The sequence below is a fragment of the Galeopterus variegatus genome, unplaced genomic scaffold (genome assembly GCF_000696425.1).
Source record: "Galeopterus variegatus unplaced genomic scaffold, G_variegatus-3.0.2 Scaffold827, whole genome shotgun sequence".
Lineage (NCBI taxonomy): Eukaryota > Metazoa > Chordata > Mammalia > Dermoptera > Cynocephalidae > Galeopterus > Galeopterus variegatus.
Window position 1 is genome coordinate 549,015 of NW_007726938.1, and position 27,686 is coordinate 576,700.

The window sequence follows — 27,686 nt, forward strand, 5'->3', positions numbered from 1 at the left end:
CTTGTAGGAGACATGGAGGTGGGGGTGAGGACTGATTAAAACAGGGAAGGCTGGGCATGATATGAAGCAAAGAATTTTAGATCATACACTCAGGACTTTATCTGGTGTCTAAACCAGAGAGGTGTGGTACCTACCTTATTTGTTACGTCAATAAATTTGACTCCTTTATAGGAGACAGAAAGAATAATAGTAGGGACCTTCTTCATTTGCTCTGTAGACTTCTGAAATTAAAATTAGAAACCTGTTACAGCAGTTTGTGTTGCATGGCAACTAAAGCACATAATTCTTCCTCTTGAAAGATAAAAATGAGATCAAATTAAAACAACACACACACACATCAAGTACACACCACACACACTAATTTAAATGTTTGTTTCTCTTTTCTTGGGCTTAGCTATACTTTGGGCTTATAAAGTATCTGTCTTGCACTTGAAGATCTAAAAAGAGCTTGTTCTGCAGCTTCATGTGGGTGAAGGAGTACTCCTTTTCCAGGACACCAAGAAACCATTCCTTTGACAAGAGTTAAACCACATCAGATTTAACTCCAAGCGTGCATTCAGCGCCGACAAAATATATGCCACCCCCTTTCTCCCAGTCACCCTCGTTCTTCATGGCACAGGGAATGTCTGGATATGTATTTAGAATTGTAAAATACATCAAGGTGAATTTTTCTTTAACCCAGCCAAATTTATAAAATCTGATATTCTATTTACAGCAGAATCACTCGTGACCACATAGGACACAATACTGCTTCTCTATAACAATTAAGCCCCCCAGGAGCAGTCTGTTTTTTGAGCCACTGCAAAATGCTAGACAGTCCAGGTAACCTACTTTATCATTTAGAGCTGCTGTATCCCCTTAGGCTACGTTCTCATGATAGATGTTCACACTGGTTTAATGTGCTTCGAGTTTGCAGCTTCTAATGGTTTTATGTCTTTGCAAAAAGTTTCTCCGTAATTTAGTACGTGCTTTTTCTGTTTAGTTTTATCACTCATCAGCAGTCACCAACAGTCTGTTCACTTCATTTCCCTCTATGTGTACTAACCACCACATTAAACATCAAGAAGAACCTACCTGACAGTTAGCCTGATGAATTTTCCAGATAAGACAGGTGGGAATATAATAGGAGAGAAAACACATAAAAGGTGAGAGTCAGGAAACTATTATAATAATTCACCAACAGCACAAATTCATGAAAAAGTAAAGGATGCCACGACAGGAGAACAGACTCCACCAGTGCATGTAGATACAGTGAAACTGTTATTTCAGAAACTGCTGCAGGCTTTCACGGACCCTGTCTCTACCTCTCTTTCTCTTTTCTCACCATTCTGTTTACTGCCCTGCACAGTCTTAGGACTGACAAGCAAGAACCTTCTGCTTTGAGCTTTCGACAACCAGCTGTCTTACGTATATTAAAGAAATCAGGAAAAAATGTGGCCTTTCTTGATTTCTTCATTTATGTTACCCAATTTGCCATTTTAAAATTCTGAAATGTGACCGGAATGAAAGAAGGCCTTTAATTGGACAGTATGATTGAAACTCGATAATGATAATTATATTGCATCTTTCCCTTGAGCCATGGAAAGGGTGTTTCACATTGTCCTGATTGTTTTGATGCAAAATCGTTTTGAGAGCTACTATACCTGTTTCAAAGACAAAGAAAAGGGATTGTCATTATTTAATATTTATTGTTTTATGTAGTATATAAAAAAGCAGCTCTCTTGAGGTGCTTTAAAACTAGTTTTAAAATTACCCAGACTTGTCAGTTTTCTTTTGTGATTACCAAAAAGAGATATTATGAAAGTGGAATATAAGGTTAGATACTTTTATCTTTTCAGTGCTTTTGCCAACCATTTCTTAAAAATGTGCAAGACATAGTAGGGTGACTATAGTTAACAATAATTTATTGTATATTCCAAAATTGCTGGAAGAGAAGATTTTAAATGCTCCCAACACAAAGAAATGATAAATGTATGAACTGATGGATATCCCAATTACCCTGATTTGATCATTACACATTGTATACATATATCAAATGACTACATGTACCCCATAAATATGTACAATTATGTATTAGTAAAAATGTGCAAGACAAATCAAAAGCAAGGCTAAAAGAAGTAACATGCAGTGTGGTGATTTTAAGGCAAAGCGGTGGCTGAATTCTTTAAGGAGAGAGAGAGCTAGGGCATTACACACAATAGTTTGGTGGACTGAATGCGTGTGTGAAGAATTCCTTGCAAAGTGTAACAATGAATTTCAATAAATCACCTCGTTATCTCTTGTCTTGAATAGGTTCTACTGGACAGATCTATCTGTAACGTGAAACAATGTATAGCTAACATAAAGATGAAAATACAAACATTTTATTCAGTATCAAGAAAAAACCATTAGTCACTCATTCAGCTGTTAAGTGGTTATTTTTGGCAGCCCACTGGAAAAGCTCAGAGTACTTCAGAGAACGTCAAAGAGACCTCAGCTTGGGTGCAAATGCCAATCTGCTGAAAGTGGCTGCTTGAAGTGCTGTGTTAAGGATTCTGAGCCTGTGCCTGGGCTCAGAGGGAAAGTGGGAATGAAGTGTGCCATGGGAGAAGCACAGCAAGACCCAGCACATGAACCACACGTGACCATCCAGGTGTGAGTCTAGGGGCAACACCAAGGATAAGCCCTTCACACCTAGCCCACTACAAACTTCTCACGGCAGATGCCCCTTGTTCACAACTATGTGCTGAGGCACCCCAGGGTACCACAGTGAACTCATTGGGCACAGCAGGATATTTAAAAGTTTAAAGGAAAATACAGCAGTACATTTGTCTGACATCATACAAATTACTAGCTCAGAAGAGTTCACAATTTCAACATGAGATCATACTACTTTCCTTTCAATTACATCATAGCTATGTGAAGTCCTGTGTTTGGCAGTTGCTGTGAAAAAAAGCAAACACCAATGTGGAACAGAAAATGAGGGCTGCAGTGTTCAAGGACTGAGAAGCTGCACAATGCCTGGTAGACGCGTGCATCCTGTTACCAAGTAATTGTGTTTATTTAAGAATGAAATAATATATTTTCTTTTAATTAATGTTTTTTTAAAAAAATAAATACTAAGTTATTAGGATATAAAACACTTGTTAAGTTGTTAAGTTTGGACTTAATTACTCAAAACAAACTGCTAGGAATTTCTTCTGGCCTGGAGATGCCACGTAAAATTACCAACACATTAAGGATGTAAAGTTTGGAAACCTCTGACAGACCACTGGTTGCTGTTTCCTGACACATGGGGCCTCTTCCCCACAGTGCCCCCTGTGACCCACTTGGGCCTCTCCAAGTTTTCCCATCTGGCTGCAAAACCCCCCTGAAATGCCTGCAATTCACAGACAATCAGAATCCTAAGAAGCCCTCACACACACCTTGAGGAAGGTGATTAGGACAGAGGGAACCCCCCCCACACACACACACAGAGGCCCGGAAGTGGGAAATAACACAGTAAGTTTGGGTAACTGGTGAGAGATGTCGGTGGTACAGTAGGTTTGGAAGGTTGTGACCTACTCTGCCAAGTTAGGACCCACTGGAAGCTTTCAAGTAGGGAATGACCCAACCAGATCTGTGTTGCAGAACATTGTTCTGGTGGTTGTATGAAAGATGGACTGGAACAGCTAACAGCTGGACGTGGGGAGGCAGGAAGCTGTTGTACAAATCCAGGGAAGTGCTCCTGGGCACCTGAGTTGAAGTAGAGGACTGGAGAGCAGAAGGAGGGGCCTCGATGCCCATGTGGAAGAATGGAGAGGATCTGCTGATGGATCTGCCAGGGAAGGTGAAGGAGTGGGACGATGTCGTAAATGGAGAAGACATTGACCGAGATAAGGAGTCCTGGAAAGGAAGATGCTTTTGCTTGTGCTCAGTTTGATAATCAGGTGGAGATGTCCAATAGGAAATGGGAATCAGATCTGGAAGGCCATCCGCAGAGGGGTGGTGAGCAGATGGGAGCAGACAAGGTGCCCAGTGCCTGAACGAGAGGGCTAAGGGCCAGACCTCAGAGGGACATGAATTGCTAAGGTGTGGGGCGGAAACCAGAGCGAGAGAAGGAACCTGAGGTGGATTTGGAAGATGCGCACAGCGCAGGTCACAGAAGCCAAGGATGGGCTGGTTTAGAAGGCAGGCAGTGCCTGATCCCACGAGGACCAAAAAGGCCTAAAAAACTGTGCCTCCCACCGTGGCTGGCACACATAGGACCTGCAAGTTTTATTGGGTTTACTGGATGAAACTCCCGGCTTTAGCAACAAGAAACATTCGTTGATGACTATAAGAGTAGCTTCAGGAAAATGGTGGCAGCTGATGGAGAACTGTGCAGAGTGACAGTGGAAGGGGGCAAAGAGCTGGAACAACGCACAGGCCGGGACACAGGCTCTGAGGCCAGCACAAAGGCATCCGTGGTGATACAAAAATTCCACACCAGATGCTCAGCCAAGCAGAACAAAGAAGAGAAAAGATAAAGGACGGTCATTTCTTTTCTGTCGTGGGTCCCAAGAATCCCTGCTCTCTTAACTGGAGGCAGCACTGGGGTGTCAGTGACGCAGGCTGATTGAACACAAGCCTCCAGAATGGCAGGGTGGGGATGGCCATGAACCCAATCTGGAACCCCAACTGTGCCTCTCCCCCCTTGACAAGAAGATGTGGGATCCATCCTGGCCAGCCACAGAGTTCATAGGGACGGGGGGAAGCCTTCAAGGTAACACTCCTCCGTTATGGCATTTATACTCTCTACAAGAGATGACAATCCAACCTCTTTCTAGGGGATTTTCTGATTGTGTACTTTGACAGAGCTTTCAAAGAGGCCTTTTCATATATAATTTTAATAAAAGAGAAAGGAGGCAAATATACCGAGTCTTCAGGGAGTCTACTCAGGGAGGCAAGAAATCCAATGAGCAGCCACTTCTTTTCACAAAGTCTTTACAGAGAATCGAAATGTGGGCACAGAGCTTCAGTTCAGTCACAGGCAGTCTAAATCCCACTTTCTCCATTCTCCCTTCAGTGTTGTGATCAGTTTTTTCTCCTTCCCAGGGACAGGCCCCTACTCTGAACATCACTGCTCAAGTTACAAAGCATGTGCCCTCAGGCAGCATGGGTTTCTATGACCTATCTGCATGCTTTGCTGGGTGTCTGTGTAATTAACACTCCCATGTGTTTACGTGAAAAAGTCAAGCCTTATTTATTTGTATAAACAGAATTCTTTTCTCAGGCCCATTGCTCCAGTAAAAGGCTCAGGACAAACCTTATGTTATGGTTCTCTTTTGTTTCTAGTTCCTTTTCCCTATGCCATGATCTTTGTGGAATTTTTGAGGTTCCCCAGAGTCTTCAATTTTCTTCCCCTTTGGTGCCAGCTCTACATACAGGAGAGACTAACTTGTAATGAGGACCTCTGAGTAGTTAGCAGCTGAATACTCAGGGGTAATGCCCCCAATTAACTGAACCTTTACAGCATCTTGCCATCCTGCAAAAAGCATTATAGTGATATTCAACTGTATTTCATTCATAATTTCCCAAGTTAAGGTTATTATAATTTTATTGTTTCCAAAAGAAACAGTGTATAGTTATATAGAGATGTTACATTTCTGAAATCTAAAATAAAGTGCAACCTTGAATCTTAAATTCAAAGGTAGCCTTATATTTAGCACTTGAGTTTATATTGTCTATAATCATTAAACAGAACTGGGATCAAAATTTCATATCTGGATGTGGCCACCTGAAATACTGTTCTTAATAAATAAAAGCAATGAACACTTTCAGAACATTTTAATTTTTTTTCCTTTTTGTCTTTTTTTTTTCATGTCCGGCAACGGGATCACAACCCTCAGTGTCGCGCCCACACCTCGCTCAGCCAGTGAGCGGGAACCAGTCTGTATGTGGGATCCGAACCCTCGGTGGGAGCGCCTCTGCGCTCCCAAGCGGCGCACTGTAGCAGTGTGCCACCGGGCTGGCCCCAGAACATTTTTAAAAAGGACGGCTTTTTGGATTTACCAAGGAAAAGAAATAATGATCTTTCTTCTTTTCCTTTTCAATTATAAATTATAAACTTCTTGATATCAGGTCAGAAATCACCATTGGCGCTTTTATTTTAGCCTTAAAGCATGTCCTGAAAATAAGGAGTTCTTCATTTTCGAATGCAGTATCAACAGTATGGGAATGTCCTTTTCAGAGTGCATGGACTCTGATCTCAGAGCATGACTTCCCCAAGCGTGACTGAGAGGGGAGAGGTTTACAGCAGGGAGCACGTAGGTTGTGAGCTGTAATGTTGGGCTTGAGTCTGGAGTGACGCTTATGTTCCTAGTAAGAATCATTCACGCCCCATCCTCAGCAGAGACAGGGAAAAGAGTGAGGCAGTCCACGGGGAGGATGCCACCGGCCCTTCATTCTTACAGTCGCTGGTCACTTCCAGAGCATCTGAAGCACAAGCTAAGGAAGAGATTTCCTGATGGTGTTGCAATCCAGCTACTGGGATGTATTTAACCTACACACGGCTACCCTGAGAATGCTTTGTAGTTAGATATTCAGTGCTGAGTCATATTTATTAATTTGGCCATATAATATTTTCCTTAGTTTCAAAGCTTAATTATTATATTTAGTTTCAGCAAGTAAATTAAAATAGGATCAAACAATTACGATTGGTAGCCCTAAGTGATTTTCAAATGATTTAAAAACACACAAAACAAGCATTATTGTGGTGCTGTTGTATGCAGCAAAACTAGCTAGCTTATGGTGGTTATAAGAGATAAAAAGCAGACTACAAATCAGCAATTTGAAATGAACTCTCACCCCTTGAAACTCAGTTGAAAGGTCATATTCTGGGGAAAGGCTTCCTCGGCCTCCCAGACTGCGGGATGGCTTTCTTCCTCCTCGCCATCTCTGCCACTCTCTTGTCCACTGCCCTGGGTCTCGGGGTGGTCTGTTCCCCTCACTGCGTGGAGGTGTTCCTTCATTTGCCTCTCCCAGAATGACTGGCACCTAGTCTCCAGTTGAACCCTGTGCGATTGCCATTTTTTCAGTCTACAATGGCTAAATGTCAAAAACTCCATAGGATTCAACCTAATGGCTGCTGAAATCCATGACTGTTAAAGAACAAGTGAATGACTTAATTTATGGTAACAAGCATGAAGCCAGCGTTGTGATAAAGAACCACAGGGCCAGCCTCTCAACACACTGAGAACTCAGAGAGCCCTGGCGGCCAGAGCCAGCACGGGGGCCTGGGAAGGCTTGGAGGAGAACTACAGGTGTGATCCCACGGTGACCAAGAGATTCCTGTGGGGTGGAGAGAGCTTCAGAGATCCTGCGATTTTTCAACATCCAGGAGTCAAGGTCTTCATTTTTGCAACAGGAAACTGGCTCACACTGCAAGCATTGAGATAAGGAGAGGCTTCTTGAGAGGGCAGAATGATTACTGGGGGCAGCTGGGAAGTTTCTCCCTCTGGACATCTTTAAAAATAGTTTGGGCTCTCATCTGTCACTAATGACTCAGGAGTAAGTCTCATTTGGATGGGAAATGAGGCTAAATGACCTCTTAAGGGCTTTTCTGGTCATAAGAACTCTGGCACAAAGGCTGGGCGAATGCAGAACCTAACCAAGACCATGTGACACGTACAGACAGTGGGCAAGCAGCCATTCAAACCACTCCCGCGGCATGCGACACGGCTGTTGTACTGCCTGTCCGTGTAGCTCACAAACGCTGGCCTGAGTCTGGCCATCGCAAAGCGGTGACCTCTATTTCTATTCCCCTAGCCCTGGCTCTTTCCAGGCTCACTGGCAGAATGATTCTACCCGGGATAGCCTTCCTACAAGGTAGCCTTAGGGGAATGCCCATGGGACCAAGGCAGTGGTTCTCAAACTTTCAAGTGCATTCAAATCCCGTGGAGGGCTTGTAGATTACAGATTGTTGGGTCTTACCCCCAGAATTTCTGATTCAGTAATCTGAGGTTGGGCCTAAGAATGTGCAATTCTAACAAGTTTCCAGATGCTGCTGATGTTGCATGTCTGGGGACCACACGTTGAAAACTACTGCCCTAAAAATGCAGTTGATAAATTTGATTGAAAGTCACTGTCAACTTTTCTCTGCTGCTATGCATGTAAACTCAGAGGTACTGCATCCTACATTAATTCAGAGAGAAGCTTGTTTATCAAAACAGACTGTTCTCCACTTGACAAGTGATTTCCAAAAATCCTTAGTTAGCATTTAGCTACAGCTCTTGGTCTTGAGAGCAATTAACAAGAATTATTTAATTCTTCCACGGTTTCTCAGACAGTGAAAGTATAAAACACTCTTCACATGAAATAAAGAGTTCAGCTCATAAAGACAGATTCTAGAGTTACATCTAGGAGAGATGTTGATACGACAGAGTTGATAAGAGCAGGGGTTATGCTGCAAACGAACGGTTTCTCATAAAATTTCTCCAGTTCTACCTGAACTGTGAGCACATCCAAGGTACTAAGTGCATGCCACTGAAAGATGCCACAAGCAAACACCAACGACTGCTCTGGGAGTGCAAACTGGAACACGTTTTCCGGAAGACAATTTGGCAACAGTTATCCAAAGTTTCCAGATGTGTGTACACTTTGACCCAGCCATTCCACATTTAGTGCCTCATTCTAAGGAAATAATCAGACCAATTGCAAAAGATTTAGGGAAAGGGATGTCACCTATAGTATTGGTTATAATTTGAAAAAACTGGAAATGGCCTAATGATCAAGAAGGGGAATTGATTAAAGAAGTTTGGTTCAACTATGGATTTTATTGTAATCAACAATCACAAATATTGAAAATGAGCATTTATTGGAATAAAAATACTTCAAAATGTGTTTTAAAATAGATCATAAAACAGCAGGAACAGAATATTTTCATGTTTTAGCAGAAAAGTGATGCCTATGAATGCATAAATAATAGGTCTGGAGGACTACACAGGAACAAGGTGTAAACAGGGGGTGTTTACCACCTCTGAGTGGTAAAATTACAGTTGTTTTTATTTCTCCTTTCTGTATCTCTATTTTAGAAGTGGATGACAATGATTATGTATTGCTTTTGTAATATAATAAAGTTCGAAAATTTATAATTTTAGTTAAAAAAGCCAGTTGTGAATGTGTGAAAAACACACTGAGTTTTTGAATCAATCACTTGTAAGTATAACTTCAGGTGTGTGTGTGTGTGTGTGTGTGTGTGTGTGTGTGTGTGGTCATCTTGAAATTATGAAGGGACCCACGGATTAGTTTCCTCTTCCAGAAGATAAGGAGGAGTGGTACAGCAAGTAAGAGCACAGGAGGTCTGTCTGGGTTCCTGGCTTAGTTTCATCCCTTCCTAGTTGTGTGGCTTTGTATTTAACCTCTCTATGCCTTAGTTATCTCATCTGTAAAATGGGCGTGTTAATACAGCATCTACTTTGTAGAGCTGTTGTGAGGATTACATAAGATGGTTCAGTGCCCAGCATGTAGTGAACATCAATAGATTTTAGTTGTTCCTGTTAACCCTGAAGATGGATGCTATCCCTTTAGAAAGTCCTTTTCCAAAGCACAGCACCCCACTGGCAAAACAGCAGAAGCAAAATCAAAATCTGTGAGCACCGAATACTCTCTGGGCTCCTATGATGGCAGCGAAGTGGTGGTTGCAACAACCAACATGCAGCAGATCAGCGTACCTGGGCCAATGAAGACAGACTCAATCGACATGTTTAGAAAGAGAGCTTAAGGTAAGTGGGAATTAAAAATGGAAGCAGCCCATGATATCTGTCAGTGATGTGGGACAGTGAGGGTGTTATGTGGGAGACATGGTAGGAACAAGAGCAATAAAAACAAAAATAGGGGCTGGACGGTTAGCTCAGTTGGTTAGAGCATGGAGTTGGTTACACCAAGGTCAAGGGTTTGGATCCCCGTACTGGCCAGCCGCCAAAAAAAAAAAAGTAAATAAAAAGTAAATAAAGGGAATTGGGGTTCAAAGATGATATGGGATAAGATGGTTGGTGCTGTTAATCTTCTACTGGGTAGACCCCTAAGGGAGCATTCACAAGGGAAAGGCACACATGAGCAAAGATGAGCAACAGATCAGCAGTAAAGAGCTAGAGACGTGGCTACGTCTTTGTGTGTATTGCTCTTTTAATACACACGTGACACATGTTTATAGGCTTGGACCTGTATGTACCATGTCTCGTGCAGTATTTACAAGAGAATGAAATATAAAATATTTGATTCTTCCCTGAAATTTGGGCAACAGAGACTTTTTAAAAATGATTGTTTATAAGTTTTTTCCCAGCTTGGTTCTTAAGAAGTAATTCCTGAAATTATTTCTGAAAATGACAATTCCTTGCAGAAGGAATTTGTACGAGGACAGGAGAACTAAACATGATTTTAGTTTAAGTCTCTTCTAAGGAAGGAGGAAAGAGGCTTTTTAGTTTAACATTTCCATCTAATTCTAACATCTAAATTTTTCAAAGCTTTCCAAGCCATTCCCACTGTTGTTTCCTTAAAAGCATAGAAAAGAGAAAAGATAGTCTTCACACTTCAACCAAGACACAGATTATTATTTGGGAAGCTATATATTTGAAAATACATACTTGAAAAGTGCTTCAAGACAGAAATTTTAAAAATCATACAAGTTAAGGGAAATAGACTCAATGAGAACTGCGGTGAAATTACCTAAACCTCTGGGAAATAAAGGTTCCAGAACCTAGGTATATTAGAATATTTGCCTATTTCTGACTTAATAATCTTAAGGTATTTCCTTTCTTACATCAGGAAGGCAGATTTCAACTTTATCCCAGTTGAAAACAGATATTTCTTTCTTTTTTCTTCTTTAAAGAGAAATTTCCTTGAGCACAAACACTTGTGAATACTACTGACCCTCAATTATGGGATTAGAGATAGTAAGTTTGCAGAGTATTAAATTCAATATAATGGCTTACCTCTTACAGAAGCAGATGTTTCCTAATGGTATATTTAATTAGAGAAGTGATGCAGTACTGTATGTTAGTGATAATTAAACCTTGCGGCAAAATTCAGGGTTGTGGGGTGGGGTATGTGTAAGCCTAGGGAGGCAAAATTGAATAAGAGAACTCCATCTGGCCAGAGCAAATCCCCCATTTCACCAAACACTGTATGTCTTGTAATCTGCAAACTGGGAATGACTCATACCAGACCAAACCAAACAAAAACACTGAAAGGCCAAAGCAACATATTTATTGCTTTGTAAAATTCAGTCTTGTGGACATGTTACTTAAAAAAGACATCTCCCAACTGACTTAGGAACAAATTACCTCTCCAAAGGATAAAACCATAAAATTACATATACCATCTTATCAATGGTTTCCTGCTTAAATGTTTTCTCCCTTTTGGCAATGGCCTTTAAAAACTGGAAATAAAAGTATATTAGGTTTTGAATATTCCCTTATATATTGTATACATAGAAAACCAGAGTAATGGCTGGGTGTAGTGGTTTGAATTATGTTCCCCCCAAACTCACCAAAGCTTGAATTGTGTCCCCCAAGTTTTATATATTAGAAACTTGGCCCCCACTGTGACTGTTAAGAGGGTGGGAAATCCTATTATGGTAATTGAAAGGTGGAGCCTTGAAGAGGTGATTGGATTGTAGGACCCTGCAGTAGTGAATGGATTAAAAATGGTGGTTTAAGAGGAGAGTCTGTCTTTCCCTCTCTTCTCTGCTCTCTCTGCTTCCACCGTCTTGCTATGTGAGAACCCAGTGTCACGGTCGCCACCACCAGATGGACTTTGGACTTCCCAGCCTCAGAAATTGTAAGCAATAAATTTTGTTTTCTTTATAAATCACCCTGTTTCAAGTATTTCGTTATAAGCAACCGAACAGACTAATATACTGGGACACTGGCTTTCTAGCTAGGGAAAAGCAAATGAAACAATCTAAAGCAAATATGTCCATGAATTTACTCGTTTCTAAGACATGTGTAGGAAGAGGCCATCATATTTTGGGATGCTACTGAAGTAAGCACTTTAGCGCATTATTTCATTCAGCCACCGTGTAAGGTGGCTATCACACAGCAGGTGCTGAGGATTCAATATACACAGTCCCTGCCTTCAAGGGGGGTGGGTGGGTGTACACGAGTAACCAAATTGGGAGTAGGGGCATCATATTCAGGATCCCAAAGCTCATACTTCCTCTGAGGAATCCTTTTGCAAATGAAGACTGTGTTTCTGCACACAGATTTAACTGGAAAACCCGAGTAGTAACGTAAAAGGCAGCACTGAATGGTATGTTCAGATTAAATGGATATCTTTTACAACTCTTCACATGTTACTAATATGTTTTTAGATTTTAATTTTTTTTTTTTTTTTTTTTGTCTTTTTCCGTGTCCGGCAACGGATCGCAACCCTCAGTGTCGCCCCCGTACCGGACCGGGGACTGGCAACGGGATTGCAACCCTCGGTGTTGCGCCCACGCCTTGCTCATCCAGTGAGCGGGAACCGGTCTGTATGTGGGATCCGAACCCTCGGGCGGGAGCGCCGCTGCGCTTCCCAAGCGGCGCACTTATCCAGTGCGCCACCGGGCCGGCCCTAGATTTTAATTTTAAATAGAAATGTCTACGATGCTGTCATGATAAAGAAAATAAGCAGCCAAGTTATACTCCTAGGGAGCAAAATAATTCATAGAAATCATTCCACCTGAAAGTACGCCTCAATATCAAAGAACTCATAATCTCAGGCTTTTATTAAAGAAAGCTCCAAAAGATAAGGCTTGAAATTATAATTTTACATAAAAAGTATGAGGGTTTAATGAAAGTTCCTATTGATGCTTCTTCACTAAACACAATTCAGAAGATAATATTAAGAGGAACATTATTTAGGGTTTGCATCCAGGGGAAAAAACCCTTAAGCCAAAAACCTGCATACAAATATTTATATTTATAGCATCTCTATTCATAATTGCCAAAACTTGGAAGCACCAAGATGTCCTTCAACAGGTGAACGGAAGAATAAACTGTGTTCCATTCAGACAATGGAAGATTACAAAGTGCTAAAAAGAAATGAGCTGTCAAGCTATGAAAAGACATGGAGGAGCCTTAGATGCACACCGCCAAGTGAAAGAAACCAGTGGGAAAAGGCTACCTACTGTGTGGCTCCAACCATATGACATTCTGGAAAATGGAAAACTATAGAGACAGTAAAGAAGATCAGTGGTTGCAGGAGCTGGGGGTGCAGGGGAGGAGAAGGATGGACAGGTAGAGCACAGGGGATTTCTAGGGCGTGGAACTCCTCCATAGGGTGCTGTAACGGTAAATACATGACTTTATGCATTTGTCAAAACTCAAAACACTGTACAACACAAAGAATGACCTCTAATGTAAACCACAAACTTTAGTTAGTAATAATGTATCAGTATTGGTTCATAATTGTGACAAATGTACCACACTAATAGAAGATGTTAATCATAGGGGAAACTGAGGGTGGTGGTGGTAGAGGGAGTACATAGGAACTCTGCAATTTATGCTCAATTTTTCTGCTCTAAAACTGCTCTAAAAAAATAAAGGGTTTTTAAGGAGTGAATCTACTCTGTATGATACTGTAATAATGGACATGGGTCACTATCAATTTGTCCATAGAATGTACACCACCGAGAGTGAACCCTAGTGTAACCTAAAGGACTCCGGGTGATAATGATGTGTCAATATAGGTTCATTAATTGTAACAAATGCACCGCTCTGGTGGGGGATGTTGATAATGGGGGGAGCTATGCATGTGTGGGGCACGGGTTATACAGGAAATCTCTGTACCTTTTTCTCAGTTTTTCAGCTCTAAAAAATAGAGTCTATTCATTTTAAAAAATCTCAAAACAGTTTGATGGGGAAAAAGACTGGTCAACCTGAGCAAACAAAGAGAGAAATTATTCCAAATTGTGGAATCATGTGAATTAAACTATCTAACACGTTTGTTTATTATGGTACGTTTTTAATTGAAAGAATATGTGTAAAATAAAACACCAGGAAATGAGTGAAAAATTATCTTTCTTTCCGAATTTGAGGGGACCTTGGAGATAAATGAACAGGTTCAGATAAACTTAGAAATTAACCAATTGTGACTATCGAACACTCCAAATGTTCCTGAGGAGAAGGGAAAACTGGGTTTTTGGTTTTTGCGGGAGCAAAAGTGAATGTGTTAAAAAGTGTTGTGAAAAAAGAAATTTACACTCGCTAAGGATGCAATAAAGACTCTTCTAAAATTTTTATTTATGTTAACACATTGGAATGTACCCTAAATTACTAGAGATATCGTACTTAAATGGTTTAATTTAGCCAGTGCTAATCTCATAGACTCTTTGAGGGTTCCTAAAGCTATTTCTTAAGAACGCAGATGACCCACGTTTTCAGCTATTTTAGAACCCAGGACAATAAATGTTCCACTGGCACATCAGAGAGGGGGTGCAGCCTGGGGATTCACAATGTGGGTGGTGGAATTAGGCTGACCGGGTTCAAATCCTGGCTCCAACACTTCTGGCTGTGTGACCTCAGGCAAGCTACTTAACTTTCCTTGGCCTTTGTTTCCCCATATGTAAAGTGGGGACACAGCAATACCTACCTCACAGATTAAATGAACTAATGCACATAATTCATGTGTGCAGGGCTGAGCATACAGCTCTCAAATGTTAACTGGTATTAGCTCTACTAATCTGATTTTAGGAGGCTGTTGTATATGACCATATCTATGCATATCATCATCCATCTATAATGATCCCTTAAGCTGATGGCAACGTAAAGACACCTCTGTGGTGTTACTTCTATCACTCTGGGGTAATTAAATGTTTACATGTTGGTTTCCTCCACTGAATTGTCAATGAAGTGACAGCAGAAGCTAAATCTTAGTCCTCTTTTTAAGAAAGTACATTTAAAGAAACATTTCTCAGAATCAGGAACTACACTGACTTCTTACTGGGAAAGAAATTTTAATTTCAGCTAAAATGTATACTGTTAAACTGAAAACTTTTTTTTTTTTTTCCTTTTTGTCTTTTTTCGTGACCTGCTACGGATCGCAACCCTCAGTGTCGCGCCCATACTGGACTGGGACCGACAACGGGATCTCAACCCTCAGTGTCGTGCCCGCACCTCGCTCAGCCAGTGAGCGGCGGGTCTGTATGTGGGATCCGAACCCTCGGCGGGAGCGCCGCAGCGCTCCCAAGCGGCGCACTGTAGCAGTGCGCCACCGGGCCGGCCCTGAAAACTTTTTTTTCAATTAAAAGAGTAAACAGGTAAAGTTTTTAATTTACAATACTTTGGCCTAATATTATTACTATATATCAACTTTTAAGATTATCTGCATCCTAAAGTATTTCCCACGGCAATATTTGATTATACTGGGACTTTTGGCTGAAATGCCACAATGTTGAAAACAGAAACAGCAACAGCAACCTGGGGTTCAAAGTGAAAATTAACTGCAAGTTGAGATCCACACCATTTGTAGTTGGTGAAAGTTCTAATTCACAGTACAATAGTCCCAGATAACAGATCAAACCTGAGCTTCTGCTTTTGAAAGGCTCCAGTGAGCACAGTGAATGCAACTTCAGCTACTGTACCAAGGACTGAGATTTATTTAATCAAGATGGGAAAAAGAGGTTTATGATTGTCTAAGAAGCAATGAAGTTTCTATTTTCATGTAAACTACCTAAAATAAACACCAAGGACAGCAAACCAGAAAAATGCCCCCCAAAACAGAAGAATGGCTTCTAAATAGATGGCTTTTTCTACATTTTAAGCAACAGACAAAAATTTATCTAAAGTATTTTCTACTAAGACTATTAAAATGGCTTTTCTATTGCTATCAAGATGTAATTTCAGGTCCACTCAATTTCAAGAAATTGACTAAAATTCATATCACAGATCTGGTGTATTTTAAATGATGCTACATGCACTATCCAGTATTTATGCTGATTACAACACCAAAGTAGCTGGACTCAGGTAATTTAGTTAATAACATTCAATCAGAGATGCCAAATTAATTTTTTAAATGTGTTCATGAATATCACTAAAATTATTATAAGGCTTGCTGACTGAAATACTTTCCCACTGTTCACTGGTGACACAATTTAGATCAGATATATATATATATATATATATATATATATATTTAGAATACAAGATTCCCAGAATTATAAAACCAGGAAGAACCCTAAAGGGCACCTAGTCCAATGTTCTCATTTTCTAAGTAAGAAAACAGAGGCTTAGGAGAAGCAGGGGAATGGAGTGGTCCCAAGCTTGAGCTCTGGAGTCAGACACACGTGAGTTCCAGTCCCAGACTGGCAAGTTATTCACTTGTGTGACCTCAGGAAAGTTACTTAACCTCTCTAAGCCTCAGTTTCTTCACCTGTAAAATGGGGATAATAATTGTGCTAGGGCACATTGTAATTACTCAGTAAATGTTAGCAGCTATCATATTATTATTGTTAATAAAAAGTGACTCCTAAAGCAAGTAAACAGCAACAGAACTAGAACCCGGAGTTCCTGACACACACCACAGCTTTTTTTCATCTAAACACAGTACCTGAGATAAAAATTCATTGGTAGAGTTGTACTGACAATTTAAGCATAACTCTACATCAAATAGAAGGGTAAATATTTCAGTCTTCTTGCTACTGAATTGACAAAACATTGCTAGTGATCGCATACGGAGGTTTCAATTTCATGAAGATCCACACATATTTAGCTTTCCATGAACAATGACTATTTCATGTTGACCTTCATAACTGCTTTAGCTCAGTTATACGCTTTTAAATATCTTCCACTAACAGCTGCTCTTATAAAATAAATGACAAGGTGTATTGGCCACAAATAAAAGTTAGGGTTGACTAGCTAATGATCTTAAGTTTGACATTGGTTAGTTGCTCTATGGAATAGCCCAATATTCTTAATTTGTATTGTTGGTCAGATATCACCATATCTTCCACACATCTACAATGGAGGAAGCAAGAATCCAGGAGACATGAAAGGAGAAAGCTCAAGCGGATCTGCAGTATGGACAAAATCTGCTCAGGCTAAAACAGACTCCTCAGGATCCAGTAGCCACTAATCAGACGTTTGGAATTGCCATTTTTGTCAACATTTACTGCCCTTAAATGGTTCATTCCACTCAGAGTTGAATGTTTTTTCTTGTATTTAAAAAAAAACTGAATAATTAAGAAGTTTCAAAAAGGGTATTAGTTTTATATAATATGCTCCCAATAGTCTGCTTTTGATAATTTTTAGTTAATTGCCAGTCTTTTCAGTAAATATTCTTAGACTTTCAAGTGGGTGCTTAAAATAGTTTCTGGTAATAAACCAAAGATCTTTTTTCTCCTAATCTGGAGAATGGTCAATGAATATGTAATTAATCTTAAATCTTTAAAAATAACTAAGAGCAAATGTAATATGGTATAAATATATCAAATAGACATTAACTCAAACTACAGTGAGATGAGCTCACACCTAAACACGAACAAAGCCAAACACCTTTTTAGATAACACCAATGTAATTCAGCAGACCAACAGATGAGAATATAGTAATTTGAAAGGTGGCAATTTGTATCCATACCCAGTATTTAGTATTACAGTTACTAGGAATAAAATAGTTTGGCAAACTTACCCGCATTTTTGCACAAGCATCTTGGGTTGATTCTGTCCCCCTGAGCTCTTTTATCAGCATAGAACCTAAATACTAAAATACCAAAAAAAAAAAAAAAAAAAAAAAAAAAAAAAGGAATGCTTTATGAAAAAGAGATTGTAAATATGAGTAATGATTTAAAAACAAATTTTGGAAGTACTACTGGCTAGGTTTCCTGGCTATAAGTTGTGTAACTTTTAAAAACTAACAGTAACTCATCCTAACAAACACATTCATAGAGAGGATGCAGTAGAATTAACCATAAGTTCTGGGGGCTGTAAATTGCTCTTTATAATGAAACTGCAGCATTTTCTAAAGATGCCATCTTTCAAATCATATTTAACTGCAAAATGGGGGCATCTAAAAATGTTTTCCCTTTTTTTTTGAGGCAGCAGTGTCTGCAAAAATAAATCACACTACTATCTATGTAATTACAGGGTTGTATGAGACAGCTGAAAAGCTAAGCAACATGTCCCCCATTTGGGCTTATTCGGCTGCATAGGTAATTAACATCAGGCTGTTCTTAGGCAAAGATGCAGTTTTGGACTTTTTTTGTTCACAGCTGCATGCCCTATGTCTGATCCACCTGAGAACAGGATAGAAGTGCATGGGGGAGGGAGAATGTCATTCTCAGTTGTTTCACAGCAGAAAAAAACTGGGTCCCAGTGCAAAGTGACGCTTGGAAGGCCGGATGGAGGTAGGAGAAGGAGGAGAGAAAGTCTCTTCCTGGGAATTACCAACCACTTTGCTATTAGGGGATTGGATCCAAAACCACCTGGTACAAAACACCAGTCATGCTCCAGCTTCTGGCTGGGTGCAAACAGTTTTAAGCAAAATGTCTGTGTTGCCTTTCTACCAATTGACTCCTCTTCAACCTTTTGAAGGTTCAATAGGGTTCTTTCCTTTTGTCATTTTTTCTCCTCCCTCATGCCCTCCCCCCACCAAAGTCTCTATATGTCTTTTTAAAAAGTGAATTAAAATAATTATTTTAGAAGAGACTTGAAGGCCACTTCCGGACATGACTGGAAACACCTTGATACTCTGCAGAAACAGGGATGGGCATCGGTCTTGTGACCAGAGAAGACCTGACTTGAAGAGGACGTGCAAAGGCCCCAGAGCAGAAGACTTGGCCAAAGACCTTGAGGAAAGGCATGTTCAGAAAGGCTCAGGAATTTGGGGTTTGAGTTTTGGAGGAAGGAGCCATTTCAACCCTGCCGATTTGGGGCGATTACTACTGAAATAAATCTAATGCTGCAAGATAAGTAGGCGGTAAAAGAGGAGCAGGTAGCACACAATGAAGAAAAGCCCAAATTGCTATGAGATAACCAGAACACCCACATCTTAATCAAATTAAGGAAAATTATCTTGGTGAAATCTTTATCTTTGAAGTTATTAAGAAAGTTTGCTCTAATTGAAACGTTTCTTTTTAAGAGAGGCAGCGTCAGTGTGCTGCCAAGGGTTCAGCCACTTTTTCTGCTGTAGTCATGGCAACCAGCAGCTTCAAAGCCTACAATATCTTTTGAACATTTACCTGTTCACATTACTCACAATTCTTGGCTAAGCATAACCACTCCCCCTCTTCTAAAACAAACAAACCAGTAATATAATCCCATTGATGACATGAAAAGAATCTGGTATTTACATGACACGGTAGACCCAACATTTTGCAATCACTGGTGAGGGAGGACATATATATGTGCTATATTTATACTCATTTCCATTTTTAAGATTGAGCTTTATCACATTTCTTTTAAAATCCACAACAATATCAGAAGAAGGCAAAACAGACCTTAAGCTTACGAGATTAAAAGGGTTGTAAAGCTTTACTTATTTGGACTTTATTGTTGGATAAAATGTTATTTTAAGAAAAAGAGAAGGGGAAACCCCTTTAGGAATTTAAGTGATGGACATTTTGGTATATTTTCAATATAAATGCAAACAAACCAGAAACATAATCTCCATCCCCATTTGTATCCAAATACTGAATTCAGGGTAACTTACAAAAGCTTTGTAATCACACGATTGGAAGATGAGCTTTTCTGGGTGATGCTGCCAGTACTGGACAGGAGTCGAGGCTGTGGCTTCATTTGGAGGTCGCAAGGTAATGGAAGGTTCTCCCCAGTCCCCTGTCTGAAAACGACATTTATTCTAGACGCAACATGAGCACTAAGCAAAGTTCATTCCCTATAGTTTGCCTCTCTATGTTCACCTTATAGATGGGTGCTGTCAATGTGCGAATGTATTTGAGTATATTATATGTATATAAATACTTTTACTGGTCATTACATTTTTATATGTATTAGCATCATATTTCCCAAAGCTGAGTTAATTTTTGAGGTGTGAAGTTGAATTTTTCTGCTTTTAGAATGACACCCTAAACTAAGTAGTTTTAAACCAAATATGAAGATATTAATAAATGATTCACTATTTCATAATTTTCTGGTACAAGAGAAAAGAACGTACAATCTTTGAAATAATTTTTTATCTGTTTTCAAACTTGACTTTGAAATTTTTAATCTGAATTGATTTTACATTTAGAATATACATCTGCATAAATTTCAGTTCCCAAATATATCATGTATCGTATACTTTGAATAATTTTATGTCTCTGGAGAAATGATAATTGTAAGTATGATACTAAACAAAATTTTAAAAGAACAGCTTACTAATGGGTGACAACTAGTTTCTCTTGTCCAAATTCAATTGTATTGATATAGTGCCACTGTGATTGTCTTGGGTGTATGCAGCTACCTTTCTCAGAAAACCTAAAGCACCAATGAAGGCAACATTTAAATGCTGAGTTTGGTCATATGTGCATATGCATGTACTCGAGGATCCTGACTCAGAAATACAAGCACATTCACATATAATGATATGTCATATGATACATATGTACACTAAGACAGACCTGCAACAGAAGGTCATCCTTCATTTCATTTATTATTGTCCATAAGGTTAGCCTCAACCTGTTTTATTACTATAATAGTTTAGTGTCATAAAGTCAAAGGCCTTTGTTGACAGGTCTTTTCGGGGCTCTAAGCTGATTTATGTATTTACACATGGGATATTTCTTATTCTTTTCATAAAGATTCTGATTTTTCAAAATTCAGTTCTTTGTTCTCAAATGAACATGGCTAAAACTAGACAACAGGCAGACTTCCAAAACCACTCTCTTCTCACCTGGATATGGCTGACCTTATAGAATTATAAGAAATTACTTTTCTTGGGAGTTGGAAAGAGTACAAAAAGGTCTCATGAGCTCCAAAGCCAAAGAAAACTTTGGTTAGAGACCAAGTTCCATAGAACTACTAGCAAATGCACTGACACACTGCACCATTTTTTAAGGAGGCTTTTCAAGGAGTCCAGGACAAGAATGCAAAATTTTGGATGTAGGTGCATGTTCTGGGAGAGAAAGGAAGTGCATAGCTTTCATAGATGCTTTGAAAGGATCTAGAAACTGAAAAGGTTAAGAACCACAGTTCTCCAGGAATGGCCTAAATAATGTGCATGTTTTGGGGAAGAGGACTATCATTCCATTTTCTCCGTGCAGTTTGGACTGACATTAGGTGGAATATGAGGTAGCTGCCAATGATAGAAAGTCCTAGTTAGAGGACTTCAGGAATGCACAGGCTTTTTCATAGAGAGCCTGAAGCATTTCTCCTTGATATGGGTCACTTCCAAGCCCAGGAAGGGCAGAGTTGGCATCATTCTGCTTCCTTGGCTGCTCAGTGTAGTGTGCGACCAGTCGGGGCGCCTCTAGCTCTTCTCTCACGCTCTGTTCTGAGCTCCTCTCCAGGTTAGTTTTGTTCTAGCTGCTCATTTACTTATTGCATCATCCTCCTATTCCCTGTCTGTCGATATTGTTGACTTCACCTGTAATATTAACTTTCACATTTCTGTCTGTTTTATGACTCGCCCCAACTCATTCTTGAGTTTTTCTCTTTATATTTATATGAATTTTTATTCTGTAAATGCAATAACTGACTGCAATTAACTTTAGGATTAAGTTTTTCTCTGGCTTCCTATTTTGATTTTTTTTTCTTTTCCTTCTCTCTCAAATGTTCAGATCTTTATTCTCTCTCCAGTCTTGATTTCAACTGGCTGTGATTTGCTCACAAAAAAACTACTATAAAATTTAAAATGTAACATCAATATCATTTTGAAGCTGAGTGTAATAACCTTTAAGTGATAATAGCTTAAAATTCTGGAAACATGCAGCTCTCCCCAAATAAAAGCTCTCCCCTAATCTAGCAAATCATCTAATCCCCCCCATTAAACTTCTCTACTCCCCCCTCCCTCAATAAAGCAACAATGTAGCAAACAGGTATTGTACATTTAAGTCACAGGTCACACTGTTAACAGAACAACAGAAGTTTGCACGCAACTCCGTGGAATGATACAAAAAGAGGATCTGGTTGACATCAAAAGATCCTTCGATCCAGTGTCTGCTGATGTGAGAACTCAAACCAAGCATCAGATCTTCATGTTAGCCCTATGATAGTTCAGCTGAGGTTTGCCTTGGCCAAGCTCAACAGGCAGATTTCAAAAAAGCCTGAACAGACATGGCAGGAACTGGGGATACCATGGGTTGCAGGGCAAGTGTTGGAAATGGGCTGGGGGTGGGAATGGGTAGGGTGAAGCTAGGGTTATGGGGACATTTCACATTAGTACATTAAGCATGCAAATCATATGCAAACTCATTCTCTAATTGTTCAATTAACTCAAGCACTTAAGATAATTAAACTTTAATGTGGGTTCCATACACTCAAAGCAGAACTACAGCCAAATGCTGATCCAAATATTTATATCATCCACATAAGTTATAGCAGCCATTCTGGAAATAACAAGCCCTAGCACATCCAACCTCAGTTTGGAAATCACTGCGATCTCTTATTTGATAACCACTTGAAGAAATTAGCAGCACATCCATTCAACTCTGTTTAAACAGGGCCATCGTCTGCTCTCCTATAGCTCTACTTTGTCCAAAATCACAAACCACCTGCTTTGAATCCAGAGTGATCTGATAGGGCGTCCCCTAGGTGCTATGAGGGGAGATACTTAGAGGGAAGAGAAATATAATCCTTACTTTATTTTCTTTGTGACCTTGAAACACTGCTCTAATCCAAATATTTTAAAATTCCCTGCAAGAAATGAATCTACCTTTCTGGAAGGAGACACTGAGTTTTGTCATACTCAGTGCTCTTTTCAAAAATTTATTTTCAAACAGAGGGAAAAATGTTCTTAAGATTGAATTTATAAGAATATAAATTTCTTTTCTTCCCGGAAATTCATTAACTTCTCTCTATATCGCTCTCTCTCTCTCTTTTTTTTAAACCTTTGATCTAAGAATATTTAGAAGATTCAATTTATAGACATTGATTTTTCTCTCTGGAATTAATTTAGTGGAAACAGATGAACTCTACCACCCGGACTTAACATTGTACTATTGCAAAGGAAAGGTATGACCTTGGCCCTTGGCTGGGATTCAGTTTTACCTGGTTGACTGCCAGTAAAAACAAGAGTTCAGAGAACAAGGGTGCCTTAGGTCTCAACCCTCTGAGAGGCTGAATTACACCAGGAATGAGCTAGAAGGAGTTAAGTAGAGTAGTTGCTACACAGATTTTTGTCTCGTATGTAAAATAATTTTGAACTGTGAAGCCCAGTGTTAGGTCTGGTTGAATAGTACATTCATGTCTACATAACACCTGTATTTCCTCAGGCAAAGTTTTTAATCAAATTTAATAATTTCCCACTTTAAAAAAATGCTCATTAAGTATTAAACAAAAATGAAAAGATCCAAGAATTAATGAGCCTCAAATAATGGTTTATAATCAAAAATAGATCTAAACATGGGTAACAATGGTGCAATAATATTTAATTAGAATAAAAAAATAAAGTAGTAAAAGTTTCGGGTAGAATCTGTCATATTTTAAACTATAACTGACACAGTGGTCTTTAGAGGGCTTCCTTAAGTAATTACAGAAGAGAAATTAGAATGATTCAATGAACTCTTAATAAATGTCTTCAGGCTATTTCTTTAGAGCTTAAAATACTTAGAGAAAATCTTGCCTTTAGGCTCATGTATTTGAATGTCTTAATATTCCAAAAATGTGATCATTGACACCTCATTTATTTGGTATTTATTATTTTTATATGTATGCCTTAAGGCTTTTTCAGTTTTTTATAAACACGCTAAGGGACATCAACTAAACAGAGAGAAAAACTCCAATAAAAATTAACCTTCTAACATAAAGGGAAAACGTAATTTGAGATTAGAGTTTTAAATGGAGAACTGATTCTGCTCAACAGGTGTCTGTTAACTGCCACCTATAAATTCACAGTCTGGTTGAGTTTGAAGAATGCTAATTGGGCCATATCTAATACATAATTAAACATTCTCTTGTACCACCAGCTAAAAAATGAAAACCACTAACTGAATTTAGTTATAACGCATACAAAAATTCACAGAAGCCTATAGATAGGTTTTTATTAGATAGCAGATTCCAAAATGCAGCTTTTAAACTTTGTGTTATTTCAAAAGTTAGTAAATAGCTGCAAGGTTTAAGTTCATATGCACCAGACACCTAAGGCAAATTCTAAAACAGATCACATCATACCTCTCTCTCCCCTCAAAATGGAAACTGAATGTTACATATTCTCTATCCTCTGAGAATACAAAGGGGAAAACTTTCTCAATATTCTCATTTTCTTCTTGCGAAAAAAGTTTCCTAATGTCATTAAATAATTAAAAGGCATGATTCTGGGCCGGCCCAGTGGCGCACTGGAGAGTGCGCTGCTTGGGAGTGTGGCGGCGCTCCCGCCGAGGGTTCGGATCCCATGTGGAGACCGGTTCCCGCTCACTGGCTGAGCGTGGTGCGGGCACAACACCGAGGGTTGTGATCCCATTGCTGGTCCCGGGTATGGGCGCGACACCGAGGGTTGCGATCCCGTTACGGTCAGTAAAAAAGACAAAAAGGAAAAAAAAAAAAAAAAAGGCATGATTCTGATTTGGTTTTCTAACATTAACAAAAAGGTTTGGTATTTTCCAAGCCTTGTATTATTCTTTTTAAATTTTAAAAAAATTAGTATTTAATTGATTTTTTAAATAGAAGCTTTTAAACCTTTTCTACTAGGAACTTCTTCCACCTACCTGCTTGTAAATTTAGATCTGAATATTAACAAACATTATTCTCTATTTTTTTAGAACACTTAATAAAAAACTAAAATGATTTTAAATGACAACTGTTCCTTTAAGGTTTTACTTTCAATAATTCTGATAAGTTTCAGAGATGGACTACCCAAACATAGATACGTGTGATTACACTTTCTGTCTGTAATCTCTAGGGCTTTGACAAATGCTACATATAGCTCCATGCTTATAAATGTGTGTATTTATATTTGGATGTGGATGTAAGGAAAAGGCCTCCTACAAACATTCACATACACACAAAAGCAGGAGGCTGCGGCCGTTCTTTTAAAAAACCTTTCAAGAATAAAGAATGGTAGTTTGGTCAAATGCAGTTGGTTATACTGAATTTGTTTCTTTTGATGGTAAAGAGCAGAGATGGCCACTTCCAAACACACAAAAGCTGTGGTTAGCATTTACAGGTTCAGGAGGAACTGCTGGGTCTCAGGAGTACCAGTGCCAGGCAATGTATAGACATCACAATCCTCAAGAGGCAGGAGTCCCATGCACAGGAGGATGGATAGGCCTGATGCAGCACCCCAAAAGAGGCCTTTGCATGCCACCCCAAGAATTCTGCTCAGTGATTCTCAACCAAATGTCTCAACCTCTCAGACAGCAGGCTATCCAATGGGGAAATTCATCAGGATGTGAAAATAGGATGGCATTTTAAGATACAAAAGGTAAAAAATGAAAACCTTTTACCTCAAACTTTAAAATGTTTACTTTCCAAACAAAAATTTTTCTAAAGTATGCAAAAGTGAAATGTGAACATTTGAATATTAAGCAGCTCAGAGTAAAATGCGCCACAATTTCACACATATTCCAATGATCAATTCAGTTATCATCAAATGGAAAAAAGGCTGAGAACCACTTTGTAGCTGTAACAGTGCCTCTCCCAGCTATCCTCCACCCATATTTCCATTAAAATGTATACAGAATGTCATGCAAATCATACTCAAATATTTCTCACAAATAGAGCACATGAATCTTTGAGAATCATTAGACACAAAGGGTTGAGTAGCCCATGGACATGGGAGTACAAACTGGGGAAGAATAGCACTGATATATATGTGTGTGTGTGTATATATATATATATATCAATTTACCCTTTTCCTTGTTCCTGTAAAAGCAAGTTAACACAGATGCCTGGAATGAAAGCCAAAACTCACACGGGACAAATTTTAACCACAGACTTTAAAACCAAGTATGTTTCTCATTTTAGGACAATGTTTGCACATTAACTATTCACAAGGCACAGTAAATGAAGTGCAATAGACAAAGAATCTCAGGAGGCACTAGACATTACAAATTTTCTGCTTTGCTCAGACACACTACCTACAGCTATTGACAACACTTTGCGACACATCACATAGTGCAAGTTCAGGAAGAGGAAATAACCATTTGTAACCTTACATTATGAACCTGATGGATCGCTGAGAAAGGAAATCCAGCGTTCTGATTCGTCCATATTTCACAGACAGACGACTGCTGATATAAACAGAAAACTATCTCATCTTGTCAATATTTAAAACATGGTAGCTACCAAGGTAGCATCCAGGAAGAGAAGGAGGAAAATATTAAAATGCAAAGAATCACATTTCTTTAAAAAGAAAAACTCAAAAAATGTTTTAGGATGCCCAAGTTTTAAGAATTGACTTCCAAGTCATTCTTTTTGCTTAAAAAACATTTTGGGTTGGCTGGAAAAAAAAACAAAAAACAAAACCATTTATGCATTAGTGTTATATCAAGGTAAAGTACTAATAAATTCACATCGTGGAAAAAGCAAAATGTGTTTAACATTTGCCAGAAAGAACAGAGGTACCCTCCCTCTTCATGTCATTACTTTCAGACAAAAAACAAAACCATTTATGCATTAGTGTTATATCAAGGTAAAGTACTAATAAATTCACATCGTGGAAAAAGCAAACTGTGTTTAACATTTGCCAGAAAGAACAGAGGTACCCTCCCTCTTCATGTCATTACTTTCAGAGGATAAATATTTTCATTAACTTTAAGAAAGATGAGAAAAAACCTTTAACAGAGGTGAAACATTTTTATTTTCTTATCTTCAATGACCAAGAGCAAATGACACAATAAAATGACTTTCCTCATTTAGTCATTGCTCCATCTGATAAACCTAGAAGATATTTATGCCTCCAGCATTCTCAAGGGCAAAACTCTGTGGTTAACAAAGGCAGAAGTGTCACTGTGCCACCCAGCAGTGGGACTGGGGGTGGAGGTGGCAGGAAGGAGGCTGGGGCAGCGAGAGATGGGGTCAGAGAAGCTCAGTTCTGTTACTCAAGCAGAAACTTTTGGGAACAAGATTTGTGAGTCTAATGAATCAGCTCTATAATTTGGGCTCTCCACCACACCATTAACAACCTGAGGCAATATTGTTTGCTCAGAACAAAATGCCAAACTAACCAACACCTCCTCCCAGGAATTACAGCAGAAACCATCAAATAAACTGACGGAGGTCTTGGCTTGACCATTTCAGAGTTCTTTTCCTGATTTCCATCATTCTAAAAGACATTGTGAAATTGAATCACAGAAAATGGCAGAGCACCTAAACATATTCAGCCAGCACTGCAAGTATCCCCAGATTTCAAAAGTGGACTGTAGAAAGATCATTGCAGGAAGGAGATAAGCGCATAACCACGACATAGTTTAGAAACCCAGCAAAGAACAAATTATGAGACAGATTGTGAAATTGAATCACAGAAAATGGCAGAGCGCCTAAACATATTCAGCCAGCACTGCAAGTATCCCCAGATTTCAAAAGTGGACTGTAGAAAGATCATTGCAGGAAAGAGATAAGCGCATAACCACGACATAGTTTAGAAACCCAGCAAAGAACAAATTATGAGACAGAAAGCTT

At 39.2% G+C, this 27,686-nt stretch overlaps 1 protein-coding gene across 5 annotated transcripts in view; it reads right to left on the reverse strand.

The window, feature by feature from the left end:
• ANKS1B (ankyrin repeat and sterile alpha motif domain containing 1B) overlaps positions 1–27,686 on the reverse strand; it is a 72,633-nt gene that overhangs the window by 30,930 nt on the left and 14,017 nt on the right. For 2 of the 5 annotated variants that reach the window (XM_008572723.1, XM_008572722.1), the window contains exons 2-6: positions 26,222–26,293; positions 19,624–19,752; positions 17,605–17,676; positions 1,075–1,086; positions 135–221 (exon numbers count right to left, since the gene is read on the reverse strand). In XM_008572723.1, the coding sequence (XP_008570945.1) occupies positions 135–221; positions 1,075–1,086; positions 17,605–17,676; positions 19,624–19,752; positions 26,222–26,293 (372 nt within the window). Of the gene's footprint in view, positions 1–134; positions 222–1,074; positions 1,087–17,604; positions 17,677–19,623; positions 19,753–26,221; positions 26,297–27,686 lie in introns of all 5 variants that reach the window. The other 3 variants (XM_008572724.1, XM_008572725.1, XM_008572721.1) reach the window with 2 other exon arrangements.